At 36.9% G+C, this 23,015-nt stretch overlaps 1 protein-coding gene across 3 annotated transcripts in view; it reads right to left on the minus strand.

Annotated features, from left to right (window-relative positions):
• atp8a1 (ATPase phospholipid transporting 8A1) overlaps window positions 1–23,015 on the minus strand; it is a 355,098-nt gene that overhangs the window by 169,515 nt on the left and 162,568 nt on the right. For all 3 annotated transcript variants that reach the window (XM_072568277.1, XM_072568286.1, XM_072568295.1), the window contains 3 exons: window positions 15,037–15,142; window positions 5,866–5,948; window positions 774–823 (listed from right to left, as the gene is read on the minus strand). In XM_072568277.1, coding sequence (XP_072424378.1) covers window positions 774–823; window positions 5,866–5,948; window positions 15,037–15,142 — 239 coding nt within the window. The remainder of the gene's footprint in view (window positions 1–773; window positions 824–5,865; window positions 5,949–15,036; window positions 15,143–23,015) is intronic.

Here is a 23,015-nt window from a genome sequence, read left to right on the forward strand (position 1 = left end):
ACAAGTAAAAATTTATAGAACATAGAACATAGAAGAATACAGCGCAGTACAGGCCCTTCGGCCCTCGATGTTGCGCCGATCAAAGCCCACCTAACCTACACTAACCCACTATCCTCCATATACCTATCCAATGCCCGCTTAAATACCCATAAAGAAGGAGAGTCCACCACTGCTACTGGCAGGGCATTCCATGAACTTACGACTCGCTGAGTGAAGAACCTACCCCTAACATCAGTCCTATATCTACCCCCCCTTAATTTAAAGCTATGCCCCCTTGTTATGACTGACTAATTATCCATTCACTGTTAAAATAAAAAGGCCAAGATTAATCATGTCTCAGTGCAGTTTTAATTTAGAAAATAAAATTAAGAGAGCTGTGTGAAATAAAAGAGAAAGAACATCTGTAAAGGAAAAGGTAAGAGTAACAAAACATCACAAAATAGAGACAAAGAATGCAAAGTTATTAGGAGAGTTCATTCATAGAATTCATAGCTCATAGAATCCCTACAGTGTGGAAAAAGGCCATTAGGCCCAACAAGTCCACACCAAATGTCCAAATGTATCCTATCCAGATCCATTCCCCTACCCTAGTACTAACTAGGTACTAGTACTTAGTACTAACTGCTCAAGAGAAAGTGGAAGAAAGTCTGGAGAAACAGCAACAACAAAGAGAGAGAGAGTCAGGTATGAGTGACCACATTCTCTGAATTAGCATGTGTAATGCAACGGGAGATCAACTGGTTTAATTTTACAATTATCTAAGGAAACATTACCTTGTAAATTCAAGAACGTTGAGCAATTCATATTTTTCTTCTTGACCAAGCTGCAACAGAAGAAAAGATTTATTAAATCAAAGTAAAACACATGGATTTGTGTTTTTCTCTGAATCTCAAACCTTAACAATAAAAAAAAAGACAGATAGAGGCAGTGACTCAGTTAATGACAAAAATAAAAGCCAAGTGTTTTTCACTGATTTTATTTCACTGTCATTCTAGTACATATTGGAATGAACAGACAGTTCCTTTCAAAGCTGTCATTCAAAATCTATAATATTGTGTGGTATTGCTCTTGGAACCAGTACACATCCAATGAGACAACGTGCCACAAAGTAAATTAATGAAAATCATAATCCCATTGGTAATAAACTTTTGATTGCAGCAAGTGTGAATATGTTAGATTACCTAAATTATGAATGGATTTCCTAGTTCCTTGAAATGCACTAATCTGTTTTAGCAAATACTGCTGTTGTCTGTGCCTGCATGGTTTGAAAACCAGAAATAAATCATCAATGAATTATATTTTAATTCTGGCTCAGATAAAGAAAATCCTCTGCTCTTCTTACAATGGTTTAAGGAGAACTTGAAAGTTTACCATACACCCAGAAGAAATTTTTGAATTTGTGCCAGTGGCTGGCAAACTAATTCAACTGCCACCAATACAACAGATGGAAAATCACTAGGAACACAGATGCCTTTTACCAAATGTGTGGGTGACTGGAGATTGCTCAACAACAGAAAGGATCCAGAATATAGCTCTTCTAATATGTTCTGTAATAACACCTTCAACATCGTCATAATTTATCACTCAAACCTCCAAAGGCCTTCTCACATCCAGTCTGAGTGGGTGGCTACATTTTAGTGGGCAGTGACAACAATGTGACAGAAGTGGTATATCAAAGGGAAACAATGAGATGATTGAGAATGGTAGCAACTTGACGAATGAGAACTGGATTGTGAAAGGGACAGAATGTACAAAAACAAGAATGCACTTGCAGATGTGTCCAGAGATAGCAACAATAGTTTAAAGACAGAGTTAAGCTTTTGTATCTGAATGCAATGAATTGATAGAACAGATTGGAATAAATATTAAAACCTAATAGGCAATAGAGAGACATGATTGCAAGGTGACCAAGGTGGGACCTGAATATTAAAAGATATGACATTTCAAAAAGACAGGACGGTTGGAAAATGTGGTGGGGTAGTTTTGTTACTTAAAAGGTGACATTTGAATGATGGAGAATGAAACGTTAGCTTGAATGGGCAAGATGTAGAGTTTGTAGAAATACAAAATAGGAATGATAAGAGGTAACTTTTGGGACTTTTATAATCTGTAGACAAGCTAATAGGAGATACAGTGTATGTCTGAGTGTATAGAAATAAATGCGTTAAGAAAGGTACTGAAATAATCATGGGTATCTGTAATTTACATATACACTGGACATTATCAATTTGGTAAAGGTAGCTTGGAAAATATGAGTTGAGACAGTATTCAGGTCAAATTCTCAGACTAGTATTTTCTGGGGTTAAAGAGAGACCAGGCTATTATGGACTTGGTAATATTCAGTGAGACAGGGTTAATCAATAACATTGCTGCTTGCATAAAGGATACATCTACAAACACGCACCCTCTCTGTTACCAACGTACAGCTATGAGTACCATCTGCAAAATGTACTGCAGAAATTCACCAAGCTTCCTTGGAGCCCCTTTAAAACCCATAGCCATTACCATCCAGAAGGACAAGGGCAGCAGATACATGGTAGCTGCAAGTTCTTTTCCAAGCCGTTCACCACTGGACATGGAAATGTACTACCATTCCTTCAGCATCTCGGAGTCAAAATCCAAGAACTCCCTCTCTGTCAGTGTTATGGGTATATCTTCATAAAATGAAATATAGTGGACGAACAGCAGCTTCTCAAGGGAAAGTCTGGATGGATAATTAATGCTGTCTCAGCCAGAAAAGCTTACATTTCATGAATTAACTTAAGAGAAATACTTTCATAATAATGGAATCTCTAGACAAAAGCAATCATTACATTGTAAAATGTCACACTAACTTCAAAGGGCAGCAATGTCTGTCTAAGATCAGTGTTTCAAACCCAAATAAAACTAACCATGAGGACATGAAGGTCAAGCTGACCATAGTGAAATGGCAACCTAGGAGGAAAAGCAGGACAGAAAAGCTGTGCTATGTTTAAGGAGGTATTTAATAACTGTCAGCACAGGTTTATTCCTCGGAGGGAAAAAAATCTCTGAGAAAGGTGTAAGGAATAAGGAAGTTGAAGATTTCATCAAATTGAAAGAAATAGGTCAGAAGGCTGGTTAGATTCCAGAAACCAGAAAAAAAATTGAAAAAGAAAGCAGAAATTGGAATAAGAGTGAGAGATAGTTAGGAATATTAAAATAGCTAATTATTTCTCCAATTAATTAAATAGGAAAATGGTAACTAAAGCTATATTAAATGCCTTGAGAAATGATTAATAAATGATTTTAAAAAAAGGATATGTTGGGGAAAATTAACAGATAATTTGTGCCTGCCTGTTCTCATGGTGACAAACTTGGAAAACTGTCCATACACTTCAAAAAGTGTAAGAGATGGAGGAGCCAAAAACAATCACGATCACCAGGGGAAAGCTGCTGGGTAAACCAATCGGCCTAAAAGCTGGTAAGTCCTCAGGACCAGATGGCCAACACTCCTGGGTTCTGCAGAATTAATAAATGATTCATATAGTAGATGGTTATGATCTTCCAAAAGTCCTTACACTCTGAAAGGAAACTACTTAGGCCTGTTAGCTTAACATCTGTCAGAGAAACTGCCAGAATCCATTTTTAGTTTTATAACAGGATACTTAGAAAATCCTATTAGGATCAGGGAGAGTCAGTATGGTTTTGTGAAAAGTAAATGGTGTTTAACTAATATATTAGAATTTTTTGAGGAATCATGGAGAGCCTGAGAATATGATGCACATGGACTTCCAAAAGGCATTTGTTAAGGTACCACATCTAAGAGTTCTACACAAGAATGCACAGTGTAGGGAATAACATATTAGCATTGATAGAGGATTGGTTAGCTAATAGGAAACAGAGGGTAAGGATTAAAAAGATCTTTCTCAGTTGACAAGCTGTAATTGGTGGAATGACACAGAGATCAGTGATTAGACGAGAGTGGTGCTGGAAAAGCACAGGTCAGGCAGCATCAGAGGAGCAGGAAAATCGACGTTTCGGGCAAAAGTCCTTCATCAGGAATAGAAGCTTTTGCCCGAAACGTCGATTTTCCTGCTCCTCGGATGCTGCCTGACCTGCTATGCTTTTCCAGCACCACTCTAATCTAGACTCTGGTTTCCAGCATCTGCAGTCCTTGTTTTTACCCAAAGAGATCAGTGAATCATTGATCATTAGAATCAGTGAAAAGTAAAAGCCATCTGAAGTATGAAATCAACTTGATTCTTTTGTTAAGTACGTTCTTTTGTTACTTAATAAATTGTCCTGATATGACATTCAATTTCTCCTTTTACAAAATGTATGGTTTTAACTGGGCACTGGACTTTCTACTGTCTTTTGCTACACTGCTCCAAAAATTAAATATCTTAGTCTCATTCTTGCTTGAACAGACAGTAGAAAGAAGTCTCAAATTTATAAACTTATCTGAATATCTCTTTTACCAAGTTCATTGTTAATGTTCACTGTAAATTAGAAAGTATTTTTATCTGCTCATCAGTATGCTGTGTTCTCATCATTCCTTTTAGCTTTCTAATCTCTAATCTTCCTATTACAAATTAACCAAGGTGAGTTATTTTATCAGTGATATTTTGAAATGACGTGAAGACAGAAGCTATCCAGTTACCAGGAGGCTAGATGAGTCTGGCTCAAGATCACATCATATGACACATCTCACTGCCGTCCATGTGAACCACTGGCTACATAAACACTTCCTCTTGCTCTGTAAATACAAGTGAAAGAATGCGGAATGGGACGATTGGGAGCATCCGTTTGGGTGCCGGTGTTTTGGCACTGCCGTTTGGGCACCAGCTGACTTAGCGCCAGCCCATTTGGCGACAGACGTTTTGGCGCTAGGAAAAAAATGTTGATCGATTCATCATTCAAAGATAGAACTTAAAATGTTTTAAACTGTAACTTTATTGAAAAATAAAAATATTAATTCATCATTCAAAGGAAGAACTTTAAAAAGTTTTAAAACTGTAAAGAAATGTTCTTAGCGCCGAAACGTCCATCGTCAAAATAGGCTTGGCGCCCAAACAGCTTTGCCAAAATGCCGGCGCCCAAATAGCTGCGCCAAAACGTACCAAACTGGAAAGAATGGTGGCTGAACAGTGTAAGTTTCTTTGAATTTCTCCACTAGTTCCCTTCTGCCAACATCACACTGCAATTTCATGCCTCCTTCCAACTTTACAAAAAACTCTTAAATGCAATTTATGCATTCAATCGAGATCCTGGTCACTCAGGATACCCATTTTTTTCTTGTAGATATCTAGATGAAGCAATGTTAAGCATTTACAAACATTAGGAAATTATTCTAATAAATAAATCAGATAATTAGGACAAAGATATATTTAAATGAAGCACATTATAGCTTTAGGTAAAGACTTCCTCGAACTATCAAATGCCCCTATTAAACATGCAATAAATGGGTAATTATCCTATATTATGCATCTCCATACTTCACCATACAAAAAACTAAATGTAACAGTTTAGAACACATGACATATTAAGTAGATACCAGACAATCTTACTCTGATTATTTAGGAGATCAGTAGGAAAGGTGAGCGAGCTATTTCTCCTTTGAACCAATAACTTTTACTATTTACTGTTATGCTTCTCCAAAAAGAAAATTTTTTTCTTTAAAAGAACAGAGCTGATGGAAGACCATAAGGATCTAACTAAAATTTCACAGGAATTGAAAATATAGGCATTTTACAACAGGAGGAATGATGATGAAATATTGGCTTTCCTTATTGTGTATTTTTAAAATTAATCACATGATTCCTTCAAGGAGATGAGAACTGCTTTCAGTTAATGAAAATGTGTTTAAACCTAAAAGATTGTTACACAAATGTCTGAGATACTTACAGCTTCTATAATAACTGAATTTGGGGTTCGCCCACTGAAGACAAAGCCCAACTGCTTTGCTGCTCTCACCAATGCTCCTTCATCTGTTTTTTAAAAAAAAATTCTATTATTCAGGTCATTTTGTCAGAAAGCAATGATGAAATAATAAAAAGTAACAGCAGTTTAAAGTGCACTATGTTCCGTAACTGTAGGTTAACATATTCTCCTCAGTTTCCAAAAACGTTAAATGAGTTATGTGTACCGATTCAGTGTCTTATCAACCATAAAATATAGCCTTTGAAAGGCACAGAAGGGCCTTTGTGTAAAATATGTGAGAAAGATAATCTAATTGAAGATTTTTCCTTCATTTCTCTTCCTGTACTGGACAAATCTTTCAAAAACCTACTGCTCCAGAATACTTGACCAGTTCACTTGGGATCTTGAATGGAATAAGAATTCTGAACTATACTTTGAATCAAAATTAAGGAATTCATAACAAGAATCGACCTAAACATTGCATGGAACTCACTTATCAATTCCTTCAAAAAAACTGTTTAATTTTATCAAAGAAATTTTGAAATGTTTTAGAAAATCTCTGCATTTTTCAGCCTTCATCTACTGATTTCTCAAATATGTGCGATAATATTCTTCTGAACCAGAGAGATTGAGCTGAAATGTTAGATCTGTCTGTCGTTTCATCTCTTGACTTGCTGAATATTTTCTGTTTTTTTTTCTGGATTCTTGGTGTATTAATGAATAGAAATTGAATGAAGCACAACAAATTGTTGAATAATGAATACATCCAATGCATTTATGTAGTAACCTTTGTTACAGAATGCTGGCATGCACGTTTTCTTTTATTCATTCATGGGGTGTGGACATAGGGATGGGCATTTACTGCCCATCCCTCGTTGCCCTCAAGGTGATGGTATTAAGTTGTCTTCTTGAATTGCTACATTCCATGTGCTGTATGTGGACCATTAAGGAGAGAATTCCACGAGTTTAACCCAACAATACTAAAGAAAAGGTGATATAATTCCAAAGTAGCTTCCAAAAGTTCTTTATTCACACCCCTTGAAAACAATACACATTCTCAATATCAACACAGTAAATAATCCAACAGTAAAAAAAAAGGGAGCCTCTGTTACCTTAAGAAAATTATCTGCAAATCAGAGGGAACAGTGAATATACTGTATTCAATTGCTTTCACATTGGATGAAATGATTTTGGACCTACTAAATAGAATCAGAGTCATAGAGATGTACAGCACGGAAACAGAATCTACGGTTCAACTTGTCCATGCCGATTGATTCAAAGTTATTGGTTCAAAGATATCCCAACCCAATCTAGTCCCATCTCCAGCACCCGGCCCATATCCCTCCAAACCCTTCCTGTTCATATACCCTCCCAGATGCCTTTTAAATGTTCAACCTCAGTTGGCAAAGGAGCATAAAGTAAAATATTCAATGTTACATTCTTCAATGCGCACACACTTCATAAGAAGGGCCTTTTTCTATCTTCTAGACATAGAACATAGAACATAGAACATAGAACAATACAGCACAGAACAGGCCCTTCGGCCCACGATGTTGTGCCGAACTTCTATCCTAGATTAAGCACCCATCCATGTACCTATCCAAATGCCGCTTAAAGGTCGCCAATGAATCTGACTCTACCACTCCCTCGGGCAGTGCATTCCATGCCCCCACCACTCTCTGGGTAAAGAACCCACCCCTGACATCTCCCCTATACCTTCCACCCTTCACCTTAAATTTATGTCCCCTTGTAACACTCTGTTGTACCCGGGGAAAAAGTTTCTGACTGTCTAACACTCTGTTGTACCCGGGGAAAAAGTTTCTGACTGTCAGGAGTTGATTAAAACTAATTGATTAATATTATTTGCTTAAAAATGACATGGATCACATATGTTACACAGGTGGAAAAAACAGTAAATCCAAAAATTACGGAAAACTAATTTGAAAAATATGATCAAAAGAAAGATATTTGAGGGGGCAAGTGCATGGAAAGGGGGAAAAGACAAAACCAAAAATCTAGTTCTTTTTGGTTATTTAAAAGAAGAGAATTGAAACATATACTTTACAGGAAGTTTAGTTCAATTTGAAAGAGTTATCCAACCCACTCAGCAGTTTTCCGCAATAGTGGCGCATTCTTTTTCCTTCTCATGGCTATATCCAAATCCCTTTTAACAAGAAAAGCTAAAAATCTGGTAAACTGTAACCTTGATCAAAAAGAAAAAGAATGAAACAAAATGAAAAATAGTTAATTTTGGAGTTAGACATTTTGTTTGTTTTTGAAAAAAATGTTGATGTATTGAAAAGATAAGGATTAGCAATGTAGTCATGATTACAAACTTTTGTATTCAAACAGTTCATGATCGAATATATCAAGATTACTTCAGGTAATTAGAGCAGAATTAAATTACCTGAAAACTGATCATAATTAATCAGAAAATTTAAATATAACTTTTCTAATACTTTGCAGGTTGAAATAAAATGTATTGTTGCCATTTATGGACATGTTTGTGTCCTGAACGTGCCAAACACGTCAATTAAAGCACCCTTTTCAATAATTCTAGACAAGCTTGAGAAAATATGCTTTTCTCTTTAACTTAATAAAGAAACTTAAAATTCAGAATTGGTAACTGATATTAAATTTTGAGCATAAATTAGTGAGATAATATGGAATCAAAGTGGTAAACTGCAATAAATCGCACTAGGTAGTTGCAATGAATAGAATAGTAACAGCACTGAATCTGGTGACTTCTCCCGATGTGATTAATGAATAATTTTGTGAAAAGTATTCATGCAACATGTTCATGCTTCTAGCTAATGCAATTGCAGGATGTTCCGAAAAAGTCTGTTATTATTCAAATTCACAACTGAGCAGATGGTTGATAATTCATCGAATCCCTACAGCATGGAAACAGGATAAATTGAAACTGATTGAAATATTTAGACGAGACTGTGTTAAAAACAACAAATAAAGTGCTTGTTGCTCAAATTCAATGTTTGTATATAAGATGATAGTTGCAAATGTAATGGTGGTACAGAAGCAAAATACTGCAGATGTTAGACCTTGGAATGAAACAAGAAGTGCTGTAAATACTCAACAGATCAGCCAACATCAATTGATAAAATCAGAATTCATATTTTAGGTTGATGACTTTTCATCAAAAGATGATAGCAATTGATTTCAAGAGGACAGGAGCAGGCTGTTGGAAGGGAAATGGAAAGGAGAGGGCATATGGCAAATTAAATTCCATCCAGAGAAGTGGGAGGTGATACATTTTGGTAGGAGGAATGAAGAGAGAAACATATTCTAAATGCTCCAACGTTAATTGGAAATGAGAGGCATGTACTTGCCCACAAACGTCTGACGACGACAAGACATGTTAGCAATGCAGTCAAATGATCATGTTGGCTTGTGGGCTTTTCAAATAGTGTGTAGAGTACGAAAGCCAGGAAGTTATCTTAAGCCCACATTAAAAGTACTGCTTAGCTCCGACTGACTGTTTCCAACTCTGTGCATCATACAGGACAACAAGGATTTATAAGGGATACAGAAAAGTCTTAATAGAATGATTCCAAGAATAAAGGACCACAGTCGTGTATGAATGAATTATTTTATCTCATATACTTTACAGTAAGAATACAATAAAATACAATGAAAAGGTTTAATTTTTCAAATGTGGATAGAATGGAAAAGCAGCCACAATGTTTTGTTAACTATCACATCTGAATTACAAGCTTCAAGTCTCCTTTAGAATCACAATACTACAGAACAGGAGGCCATTCAGCCCAATGAGGGCATAATTTCCTTTACTTATCCACATACTAGTAGATATAAGAATTGTAGGATAAAATAACTTTAATGACATGCATGTGTGATTTATTATCAATCATGGCGTTCTATAGTGCCCAATATGTTAGGTAAAAACAGTGACTGCAGACGCTGGAAACCAGATTCTGGATTAGTGGTGCTGGAAAAGCACAGCAGTTCAGGCAGCATCTGAGGAGCAGTAAAATCAACATTTCGGGCAAAAGCCCTTCATCAGGAATACAGGCAGAGAGCCTGAAAGGTGGAGAGATAAGTGAGAGGAGGGTGGCCCAATATGTCCCTAGAGTTGAGCTAAACGCTGGCGTTCATTATCATCTTTGCTGAAGTAACAGTTGTAATGTCAATGCACAAATGCCAACGAGACAGGAAAATACCATCTGTTACATCTATCCTGTCTCACAATCAGAAGACATACATCCTAATCTCACTCCAAATCATGCGAAACAGTAATAAAAAATTAAAACTGAGGGCAATTTGGTGGAAACAATGTGGAAAAGTCATGCTTAAACTCCAGGTGATCAAAACTAGTCCACCCCACCAGGCTTTGGTAATTCCTTCCATTATTTACTTTCTGTAAGAGGCGATCTTCATTCAAGACAGAAACAAGTCTAGCTGCCACTTGAAAGAATTCAAAGGAACAGCATGAACAGTATAAGCTGGCAGTCTGCTCAGACAGCCACTAATTTCTGGAAAACACATTTAATCCAGTTCTGGTGTAAAATAACTTAAAAATCATAACTCCTGGTCCTCACTATTTAATTGAAACAATTAATTATTAAATTCACAAACTATTTCCTTCACTGTATCATTAACAAATCAGATTATTGCTACGCATTATTACGTATAAAAATGCAGCTAACTTTATAACTAAGGTGTTTCAAAGTAACATAGTCCAGAGCCCTCCCCTTTCCAATGAATCAATACACCCCAGTGAGATGACCTAAACCAGGCAGAGTATTTCACATATTCTAGTCAGTGTCTTGTACATGGACAAAATAGTGTACCTCATCTTATACTCATCCGTCTTATAAATACATCCATCCACCCTACTGACTTTAAGATCACATGATATTGTTTGTTTTCCTTTTGGAGATCTATGCCCAAGAGCCCGATTCTTTACCTTTTCTAATTTTCTTTAGCTTTATTCCTGAAGGATTTACATGTTTACACTGTATACATCTTTCCAAGCTAACAATTTCTCAAGATCAATTCACCAGAATCAGTTGAGCATCATCTACAGCCTTGAAAATTATACAGAATGTATAGATGGTGCCAATTACTATATCTAGATAATTAATAAAAAGTAAAACACACGCCATGCAAAGTACCATTGCTCACAGTCATTACAAAAATCCAAACATATCTGCAGTTATTTTCTGCTGGAATTTTGAGTCAGCTGTCATCCAGCTCAATGAATAGCGATATTACCCGTAGAGAGACATCTTGTCCAGTAATATCAAAACCCTTTTGGAAATCCAGGCAGATAATGCCTTCCATTATCCACCATCCTTACTAAGTCTTCAAAAGATACAATACAAATTCTAAAGCATAACCTAATTTTACAGAGGTCATACTGGATGTTCCTAATATGTTCTCCTGTATGCAAGTCACCACATTCAGTATCCCAATAATTCTCTCAAGCATATTTCTGATTAATGCTAAACTAACTGATCTGTAGGTATCTGGATTCTGCAAAATTATTTACAATTTGCTCAAAAATTCTGTTACTCAGAAATTAGCAATTAGATGGAAGCTTTTCATGTGGAGGTCAGATTTTTCAAACTAAATGTTGAAGCAGTTCTGGAGAGCTGTCAGGGCCAAACCACACAGCCAAAAGCATACAGATTGATTCAGACTATCAGATAGATGCTATTACACCAGGTGGTAGCTAAGGTACAGTTGAAAATAAATTTCTTGCTACCCCACCTCTGCTGAAACCTGAACAAAGACATTTTATTTAAGCTTTCATCCTGCTCAAGCTCATCCAAAGTCCAGTTTTTTTTCACAAAAGGCAAAATACTGACAATATTCAAGCAGCCTGTGCTTATATAATTCAAAAACAATGCCTAATGTTAGATGTGATTCCATGATTGGACAACATTTGCTAAACAATCCTGAGTGTTAGGAATTATGTTGAGACTAACTGAAGATCATCAGATCAGGTTTGCAATGTGGCACACATTTGTATAATTGAAGCTACAAATGCACAGGACTTGGTCAGACAGAAGGAACAGTGCAGACGACGAGTCTGTTTCAACTTAATATATATGGTTAACATTGATCTTGGCCATTCTTCAGAGAAACATCTTGACTGATCAGAATAAACCTGTTCATTTTAAATTGAAATGTAGATTGGCAGTTAATTGTCAGATATCACCTAAATGCCACATTCCTTATGCAACACGTCTACCAGAGACCACTTGCCAACCAATCCGCACTCACTCCTCATACATTAAAAATGATGTTCTACTTTATAATTAGCATTTTTCCTGACACAAAACACTTTAGTAAAGTATGTCTGTTCTCTGCAAAACTGAGATGATATACTATCAATTGAATATCCTCTGAAGATGCTGACTCCTTGCCAGAGTATAGTTTCACAAGTGCAATCTGCACTCTGCTACTTTGCAACTGATCATTAATTCAAATTGAACTGTTACATTGAGCTTCGACCACCTATGTAGATCAAAGCAGCATCATAGGCATCCTCTCATTAAGCATACCCTAATAAATACAGGGGCTGCTGGTTTGTAATCAGGAGTGAAAAGTCGGAACAGCCTTCCTTAATCTTGAGGGAACTTGTAAGAATATATTGCTTTAGTTGCAATAAACTAACATTGTAAAATCATGGATCAAAATTGGATCTGACAAACTGTATGTGACCTCAGTTATATATCAGATGAACGTGAGGCATTGGAGAGCAGTCACATGTTGTGCATTAAATAAAATCATGTGAAGACACAGAGTTTTGTTCACTTCTATGCAAGAATAGTGTAACAAGTTTAGCAGTTTTCACTACTGAGTAATTTAAGATCACGGGGAACAAAACGTTGCACAGAAAGAGAAGATTTATTGGTCCTTGGAGTACTACATGTCATTTACAGCTTCTGAAACTTGCACTTTTATTTTGATTGTGTTTTTTGCCAAAGAAAATAGACTCTTGTAGACAAGCCCTTGCATCAAAAAAAAGGAATAAAGAATCTGCTCATAATTATTTTGTCAAAAATTGGCCAAATTTCAACCAAACTAGTTACTTAACCCAGCATTTAAAACAAAAACTAGAGTTTCCCATAAATAAGTAAAGGATTTTAAAAATAAATATTTCTGTTACATATTCTTTTTAGCTAAAAATATGTAAACCAAGTGGCTATTTCATACAAAGCAGTGGTAACCATTTGCAGAGATTTTAAATGTTCAGATTTCATGCCTTGTCCAGACTTCGTTCTTAGTGCATTTTAGTAATCCAGTATTGATCAATGCAAGATTCAAATCCCACGAAAACAATAGCTCCTGGACAATAGGCTTTAAAGAGAGAATCACCTCGGATATTGAAGATGTTATTCTTTCCTGAAAAGCAGCATTGCTGGCTAGCCTCTCCCTAAAGCCTTTCCTAATATTTAGGGGTAGGAAGTGGCACAATGGTAATGTCACTTAACAAGTAATCCAGAATGCTATGCTAATGTTCTGTGTAATTGGGTTCAAAACCCATCATGGCAGATGGTGAAATTTGAATTCAACAAAAATCTCAAATTGAAAGTTGTCATCTGATTCGCTAATGCCCTTTAGGGAAGAAGATCTGTCTCCTTACCGGACCTGTGATTTCATATCCACAGCAATGTGGTTGATTCTTAACTATTCTCTGAAGTGGTCCTAACAAGCCTCTCAAATCAAGGGCAATGAAGTGCTGTCTTTTCCAGACTTGCTAGAAGCAATTCCCAGGTACTGATCTTGTTAACAGATAACTTGTGCTCTCTGTTTAACATGATGCTCTTCCCCAATGTCCAGTGTCTGCAGAACATTTTGATTAGTAACCAGACCTGGACTCTCAAATAAACCAAAGCTTGTTTGGTTGGTTTTCCTTTCAACAAAAACTGCTACCCATAGCTCAAAAATCATCTTTAACTCTTTAATTCCAAAGCAAATTTAATAAAAGAATAAATAGAAACAATGAAAAACCAGCAAGTGCTCTAACACTTATATACTTACTGTTTATGAATATGAACCAGTCAATTTATTAACAAGGGAATTTGTATGAATATTTTGTTCGATACGAAGCAAACCTCACATTCATAGCCAACTTTTCTCACTCATCTGCAACGGCTGCCAAGCAGATCTATTCACAGTGATAACACTACGCAAGACTATTTCAGCTCAAAGCAGGTAAATCATTCAAACTTACTAGCAAAATATGACAATTAAGAAATTAATACTGGCTTCCTCCTAAAGTATGCTGGAGTCTCCTCTTGCAATATTTTCCCTACTTTGTCAAAAATCTAATTCATAATTTATTTCTAGATATTGTACGTGGACTAGAAGTCTGTAAATACTTGTACATTCTAAATTGTGGCATAGACTAATGTGGCATAAACTTAAATGACTTAATTGGAACTTTTCTATACTTGTAGAAAGGTGAGACAGACCATGGCATTGTTCACAATATAGTTTTAAATATCTACCTCCAGCTCAATGCAATATCCACCAAAAAATCTGAGCATACAAATTATTGGGACAGATTTGTGCACACCTTGTACTTCGGTCCATCTGCTCTTCAACAATGCAAAGACACAATACTCCATGTTGAGCAATCCCATAAACAGTTTACAATGATACAGAACATTTAACATGAATGATCCAAGGCATTCAAGAGATAAATGGATAAACGCTAATTCTATTTGTTGTGTTGGTACAGTGCTGATCCATGATCCAACTATCTATACTTGGGGCTCATAGGTATTTTCATGTGTAAAAATATCTAATGTTAGTTTAATAGAGACAGAATTTATTAATGTTTAAAAAAAAAAGCCAGTTCACAAATGTCAGAATCCAAACTAGAAGAATTCAAAATGGCCTTATTGAAACGCAATACAATAGTACTAAAGTTTTAACTTGATTTACACCATAACATCTATAAATTTAATTTTATTATCGAACAAAATGAGTATGATTTTTTGACTTTGTATTTATACACATTTCCATGCACAAATATAAAAATGAATGTTTTAGTTACTTACACTAGTACACTATTTTAGACAAAAACATGCTTTTAAAAACAAGCTTATTTAGCATACAAATACGCAGCACAAGTAAATTAACCTTTTAGCTATTATCTCTTACCTGGAGATGACGCTTGATAGATTATCTTGTCAACTTCCCTTTCAGGCACTGCTGTATGGCAAATTGCCATCATTGTCAGGAACTCACAAATGACTGGTGCTGTGGGCTAAAATGTTGAGTAAAAATCAACAAACTTCAAAAAAGGAATGCTGTAAAGGATTTGCAAAAAAAGACATAGTTTACTTTAAAAATTAAACTGGATTATTATTGCAGAATTATCACCTACACGTCTTTGACAGCTCTTAAACATGCCATTCAGCCAATTATATTCAATACTTGCCTCCTGCCGCCTGACTTCATCCATACCCATATCCTCTATTCCTTTCTCCCTAAAATGCATTCATATACTATTTGCTCAAATCACTCCATTTGGTGGTCACTTTTACATGCTAATCACGGAGTAAAAAGAAAGAAATTGCTGAATTCTCCATGTGCATTTATCTCTACATCTACTCCACTAATCTACTTAATTCTCTTAATCCCTTTTAGATTACCAGTCAACTTTCTCCTTTCTAGAGAGAAGAGTCCCAAGTCTGTTCAGTATTCCAGATAGTTGTAACCTCAGTTCTGGTATCCTTCTTTAAATTACTTTTTGCTCTTGCCGTATAGAAATCAGATCTATGCATAATAAATTGGACGCAATCTAACAAAGGTAATTTTTTCATAGCTTTCCTACTTTTCAGTTCAAAATATTTTCTCATCATGGAAATTATCATACACCTCTGGAGCTAAAAGTTCAACTCTGGGAGTTGAATACATACCTCCTGGCTCAACGTTAGGGTGCTGCCACTGCACAAGACACCTTTTCAGTTCTATTAATTGCAGAAATCTACCGCAGTGCTTTGTTTACATTTATAATGACCCAATTGACCTGCAGAAGAGTATCGGTTAGCTCAGTAATTAGATGATTAATAATTATAAAAAGATGAAAATATAGATTGATTGCATGATCGCATTTGTTTTCATCTTTATTAAATCAACTTGGATTTTTGTCATGTTTACAGACAAAGTTTTGGCAGGGTACATCTGATTTCTACTTTTTGTGATTGAACATTTAGAGCTAAGGGAATGATATTCTCAACAACGAAATAAAATCTATGTAATCAAGATGCCTAAAACAAGGGAATCAGTTGATCATTTAACTTGACAGTTTAGAATTAAATTCAGTTCAAATGCCAGACACCACAACATGTATAGCTATCCAATGGTTATGGATCAGCAGCTTTAGGTGAATGGAGAAAATCCTGTGCTACATGTTTTCGTTTCACTTTCAGGGGCTTTACAGGAAATGACATTTAACAATGCGCATTGTTTTACAAAATGAAATGAGATCATAATTAAATTACACATACTTCATTGTTTCCAATATGGCTTAAAAATTAATTTAATTAAATCATGAGGATATTGAAATTAGGCTGTGATTGTATATTGAAGCATGCAGGGAAAATGAAATCTGGAGTTTTAGAGCTATTGAAAAACTAGGCATTAACTTAGAAAAAGTTATAAAATAAAACAAAACTAATTTGAACTAGCACGTAGGATTCTCCTCCTTTCTTCTTACATCACAGCCCCAACTATAGCCTATGTTATAGCAGTGGATGTAGTGTACATGGATTTTAGTAAGGCATTTGATAAGGTTCCCCATGGTAGGCTTATGCGGAAAGTCAGGAGGCATGGGATAGAGGGAAATTTGGCCAATTGGATAGAAAACTGGCTAACCGGTCGAAGGCAGAGAGTGGTGGTAGATGGTAAATATTCAGCCTGGAGCCCAGTTACAAGTGGAGTTCCGCAGGGATCAGTTCTGGGTCCTCTGCTGTTTGTAATTTTTATTAATGACTTAGATGAGGGAGTCGAAGGGTGGGTCAGTAAATTTGCAGATGATACGAAGATAGGTGGAGTTGTGGACAGTGAGGAGGGCTGTTGTCGGCTGCAGAGGGACTCAGATATGATGCAGAGCTGGGCTGAGGAGTGGCAGATGGAGTTCAACCCTGCCAAGTGTGAGGTTGTCCATTTTGGAAGAACAAATAAGAATGCGGAATACAGGGTTAATGGTAGGGTTCTTAGTCAGGCGGAGGAACAGAGGGATCTTGGGGTCTATGTACATAGATCTTTGAAGGTTGCCACTCAGGTGGATAGAGTTTGTAAGAAGGCCTATGGAGTATTATCGTTCATTAGCAGAGGGATTGAATTCAAGAGTCGTGAAGTGATGTTGCAGCTGTACAGGACTTTGGTTAGGCCACAGTTGGAGTACTGTGTGCAGTTCTGGTCGCCTCACTTTAGGAAAGATGTGGAAGCTTTGGAGAGGGTGCAGAGAAGATTTACCAGGATGTTGCCTGGAATGGAGAGTAGGTCGTACGAGGATAGGTTGAGAGTTCTCGGCCTTTTCTCGTTGGAACGGCGAAGGATGAGGGGTGACTTGATAGAGGTTTATAAGATGATCAGAGGAATAGATAGAGTAGACAGTCAGAAACTTTTTCCCCGGGTACAACAGAGTGTTACAAGGGGACATAAATTTAAGGTGAAGGGTGGAAGGTATAGGGGAGATGTCAGGGGTGGGTTCTTTACCCAGAGAGTGGTGGGGGCATGGAATGCGCTGCCCGTGGGAGTGGTAGAGTCAGAATCATTGGCGACCTTTAAGCGGCATTTGGATAGGTACATGGATGGGTGCTTAATCTAGGATAGAAGTTCGGCACAACATCGTGGGCCAAAGGGCCTGTTCTGTGCTGTATTGTTCTATGTTCTATGTTCTATGTCAATGCTCCAGGTGACTGGCCAGAACTGACCGGTACAAATTTCTCTAATTCCACCACCTTTATAACAACTATAAAGTACAAAATCTGTATGCTGCTGTCTGATCTGCCTTTCTCCTCCAAAAGCTGCACAAAAGTGGATATCAGATTTCATTGAATGGTGGAGCAGATTTGTTGGGCCAAATGGTCTACATCTGCTCCTACATTTTACGGTCTAAGAGAGTAATTTTGTCATCCGACACCCATTCAAATTGAACAGTGGAGTACCTTGCAGCTAAACTTGCAAAGAAAAATCATACACAAAAAGGGAGCTTTATTTTAATACATTTGATATTTCAAAAGTACACCCTTAAACATGCTGTTCCTGTAGTCAAATGCTCGCAGCTGAATCTGCATTTGCATTAAATCTTCAATCTGGGAATCTCATTAATCTAAATAAAACCAAGCTAATAACAAGTCATTGGACCAGAGTCATTAACTCTGATTTCTCTTCACAGATGCTGCCAGACCTGCTGAGATTTTTCAGAACTGCTTTTGTATCTCAAATGTTTTGCACAACTTGAATTCTGAAATAAACAGCAAAGATGCCAATCTTCTTACTTGCATGTTATTTTATTTAGGTGTCATGTTTGCCTTGAGTTGGAAGGTTATGCACTGGAATTTTAGGAGCACAAGTCTCACTACAGAAACTTGAATACATTGTCTTGGTCGACGCAGTCCAAGGGCATGCTCCACCATCCGGGATACCATGTTTCAGATGGCAATATTAAAACAAAGCTCCATCTACCTTGTCAGTTAGGCGTAAAAGATTCCATTGCATGATTTGAAGGCAGAGAATAAACTTGTAAATAGTTGACCCATTTTTAGCCATGTTGAATGGAGGATGTATGGTCATTGCTGTCTGTAGAACCTTTCTAGGCACAAACTAACTTGTTTTCCTACAATATAACAAAGTGTACACACTTCAAAAATATTTTATGACAGTGCTTTTAAATCTTTAAGACAAAGTGCTTTGTAATGTATCTAGGTTGTGAAAGGCTGTACATAATTATTTTTTTCTTTAATGTTGCTGTAAACAGTATCAAACAAAAAAAAATCTGGATATTTGCCAATCAGACTTTTGGCAGGATGTGCAATGCAGTACATTTGAAAGCCAGGTGATGGCAGATTGGAATGAAAATAATTTTGAAACATTGGAGCGCAGAAGTGTTTGTCAGATTGGATGGCTGTGCTTAATGATCCTCAAGCTGTCCGAGCAATGGTGCATTGACAGTATTTGTGAACAGCAAATATTTTTATTGCTTCAATGCTTGCACATATGCAATGCACATGCATAATGCAGAGTGATAGACATTTAAATAAACTCACGTGCTTGCATTGGCACATTTAATTTTTACATTTTTCCATAAAAATAAAGTTTCATAAACACACAGTTTAAGCTTCTGTTTATATTGGGAATCTGTGTAAAGACCACAAATTTTTCTTCTTCCTTTGCATTTTCAGAAATCAAGATTAAAGAGGTATTTTCTTGTCTTCACAACAGAACATTTTAGTTTAAAGGTTTCCGTATAGTGTTACATAAAAATAAATACAAAACTATGAAAAGCAACAAGCCATTTGATATAATAAAACAAGTATGCTCAAGATGGAATCAGCAATGGATCAGATAGATATCTGATTAAAATCATGTTTAACTCATTATAATATTTTTAATGATAATTATAAAAGTGATTATCTTTTCAACTTTTGTAACAGCCCTAACATCTTTTGAATGAGACATAACAATGTCGAAGTAATTTCAATTTTCAGCAGTTTGCTTGTTTACCGACATTTTAAAATTTTGCCGCAGGGAAAGGCAGTTAAAACAAATGCACAATCTACAGGAATTGTCTTTTTTGGGTTCCAAACATTTCTCATCATCTCTGCTCCCTTCTGAAAGGTACGAGAAATGTAGCGCCTAGTATCTAATTAATTTTTCTGTATTTTTTTCATGGTTTTAATTGAACACTTTTGGTCTGGAGCTTTTAAACTAAACTCCTATCGTGACATAAACGTTTGCTTAACAGATCTAAAACGATCTTCATTTCTCAGGACCTATTGATCTACCCATCCATCTTCAGCCAAGATTTCAGTCCTAAACTGAAACAAAACAAACCTTCTCTGGACTGCCTCCAATGCCAGTATATCTTTCCTTAGATAATGAACTCAACAGTATTCACAAAATGCTGAAAAATGCGTTGCTGGAAATGCGCAGCAGGTCAGGCAGCATCCAAGGAGCAGGAGAATCAACGTTTCGGGCATAAGCCCTTCTGATCTCCAGCATCTGCAGTCCTCGCTTTCTCCTACTATTCACAATATTCCAACTGTGGTATGACTAATATCTTGTATCATTTTAGCAAAACCTCCCTACATTTATATTCCATTCTCTTTGAAATAAAGGTCTGCATTGCAACTGCTTTTCCTATTACCCAGTATGTTTGAATGCCAGTTTTCTGTGATTCATGGACAAAGACTCCCAAGATTTTCTGTTCTACAGCTTTGTACAGTCTTTTTTTATTTAAATAATATTCAGCTTTTCTTTTCTTCCTACCAAAGTACAAAACCTCACACGTCCTTAACTTATACTCTCTCGGCACAGCTTTTATCCACTCAATGTGTCTATATCCCTTTGCAGATTCGGTCTTATCCTCAGATGTTGTTTTCCCACCCATTTGTGTCTTCTGCAAACTTGGCTATAGTATACATTCACTTTCCTTATATACTGTAAATAATTCTTGCCCCAGCACTGATCTCTATGGCACACAACAGCTTTTTTATCCCAAAGCTATGGGCGTTTTCCCTAAACACAAACGAAAACAACTCCAGAACTTTATATCTGAAAGCTTAATACTCTACACTGTTTACTTTGTTCATCAACTCTGCCAATATAAATAAATCTCCATTACACTCCAGGAAGTCTCTCTCTAATACTGTGTTGTTTGAAAAAAATCCATACAGCTACAGAAATACTTATAAGTTAATTATTAAACCCCTTCAGACAGACAGAAAACTCATACGCCAGTAGATCAATTTTCAAAAATCCACAACTAAATGATATGAAAATACATAGAAAATATCAATACCTGTATAACATCACAGAACTTAATGAACAACACATCAAAATAACCCAGAGTGCTGGTTCAAAATAAGCCATAAAAAATATAGCCAAGTCTATGAACTTAAAATACAGTAAGCTTCCTACACTAGTAAATATTGAATGATTCACTAACTAAAATTAAGCGACTGATATAACTTTGCCTAAAATTGTTTATAAAGCTCTAAAAATCATTGGCAGTTATTTGAATCAGGAATGCAAAAACTGAAAATACATTTAAGCCAGATGCAAGAACTTAGGAAAGTACAGATAAAAACATCACAGTTAGCTCATACAGTTGAATGTTATGCTGGGAAGTTAACACACGAAAGGTAATCAGCATCACTGACGTAATAGATTTCATTTAATTGTACTTTCCTCAGAGATCAGATTCTTCCCAAATTAAGTTTTATTACTTGTGACCTTGTTACTAATAACCATTAAAGATCTTCCAATCAGGTATGGTCCCAACAAGAGGATAGTGAGTAAAATGTACCGACCATAATGAGTGCAAACCTTAGAATAATTTTAAGAATTAGGCTAATTTAAAATATGAGATGAGCTGCAGGCTCTACAAAGCATCCCACTGCCTTCATTATACAGTGTTTATTTGATGACTCACAGGGGTTAGCATTAACATGCGATAGCATTTGAAGTATATTTTGCATGTTCATATTCATATTTCATCAAATCACAGTTCTGAGAAAAGATTTTATGTTCCATCATGCTCTGATGCAAACTCGCTTAGTAGTCCTATGGCAATGGCACTGGACAAGCAATTCTGACTCAAGTTCAAAATCCAGCAGACAAATTCAACCCTGTCCAAATTTTCTGATGTCCAGATAGTCATTTCTCTTGAGGGAATACCTTGGAATCCCCGAATCCGAGAAATTGAAGATTCTGCTGGGCAATTCCCCTCTGGTTGGAACCTTCCAAAAGTATCCATTTAAATCAGATAATTTGGAGGGTTCCAGCTGTAGAAGAATTTAAGCAAATAGTGACTTAGGAAAAGTTAAACTATCAAATACCTAGTCTCACTCAAGTTACTATTAAACTGATCCCCAAAATAACTACACTCCCTGGTCTCTCCAACCCTCATACCTAATTGCCAACCCCACCACACCCCATCTCATCTTGCACCCTGGTATCTATCCCCTAGGCACGATAACATACATACTTAGCCACCATGGCCACACCTCTGAAACGGTATCTGTGATGCTGCACATTTAACTCTGACTATGGCACCTACTACTATGTAAAATAGGTCTGACGTCAGGTCCACACTTGCCACCATCCTCATCTCCACACCTGGCACCTTTCCCTGCAATCGCAGGAAGTGTAACACTTGGCCGTACACCTCCCCTCTATCTCCATTCAAGGCTCCAAACAATCATTCCAAATCTGACAGAGATTCACCTGCACTACTTCTAACCTGGTCATTTGCAGATGAGGGGGATAGCTAATTAAAACTTACAGAATACTGTCAGTTGGCCTAGACAAAGTAGATGTTGGGAAGGTGTTTCCATTAGTATGAGAGACGAGGACCCGAGGGCACAGCCTTGACGTAGTCTTCTGTACATCGGACAGACCAAGCACGGACTCGGGGATTGGTTTACGGAGTATTTGTGCTCTGTACACTCCAATCAAAACCACCTTCCGGTTGCCAGGCACTTCAACACCTCCTACCATTCTCTTGGTGACATGTCCATCCTGGGCCTCCTCCGCTGCCAAAATGAAGCCACACGGAAACTGGAGGAACAACACCTCTTATTCCACTCTGGGAGCTTACAGCTCAAATGACCTCAACAGAGTTCACCAGCTTCAAAATCTCCCCACAACCAACCTCATTCCATGGCCTGCCCTCCCTTTCCACTGCGCCTCACTGACCTGACCAAACCAGTCCATCTTCTGTCTCACCTATTCACTCCACCCTTGCAACTGACCACAATAACTCCCACCTGCATCCACCCATAACTATCCCCCTGCCCCACCCTCTCCCTCTCCCTCTATTTATGTCTGAGCTTCCTACCCCTTCCCGAGTCCTGATAAAGGGTCCTGACCTGAAATGTCAACTTTCCTACTCCTCTGATGCTGTC

Source organism: Chiloscyllium punctatum, chromosome 1, assembly GCF_047496795.1.
Source record: "Chiloscyllium punctatum isolate Juve2018m chromosome 1, sChiPun1.3, whole genome shotgun sequence".
In the NCBI taxonomy this organism is placed as follows: domain Eukaryota; kingdom Metazoa; phylum Chordata; class Chondrichthyes; order Orectolobiformes; family Hemiscylliidae; genus Chiloscyllium; species Chiloscyllium punctatum.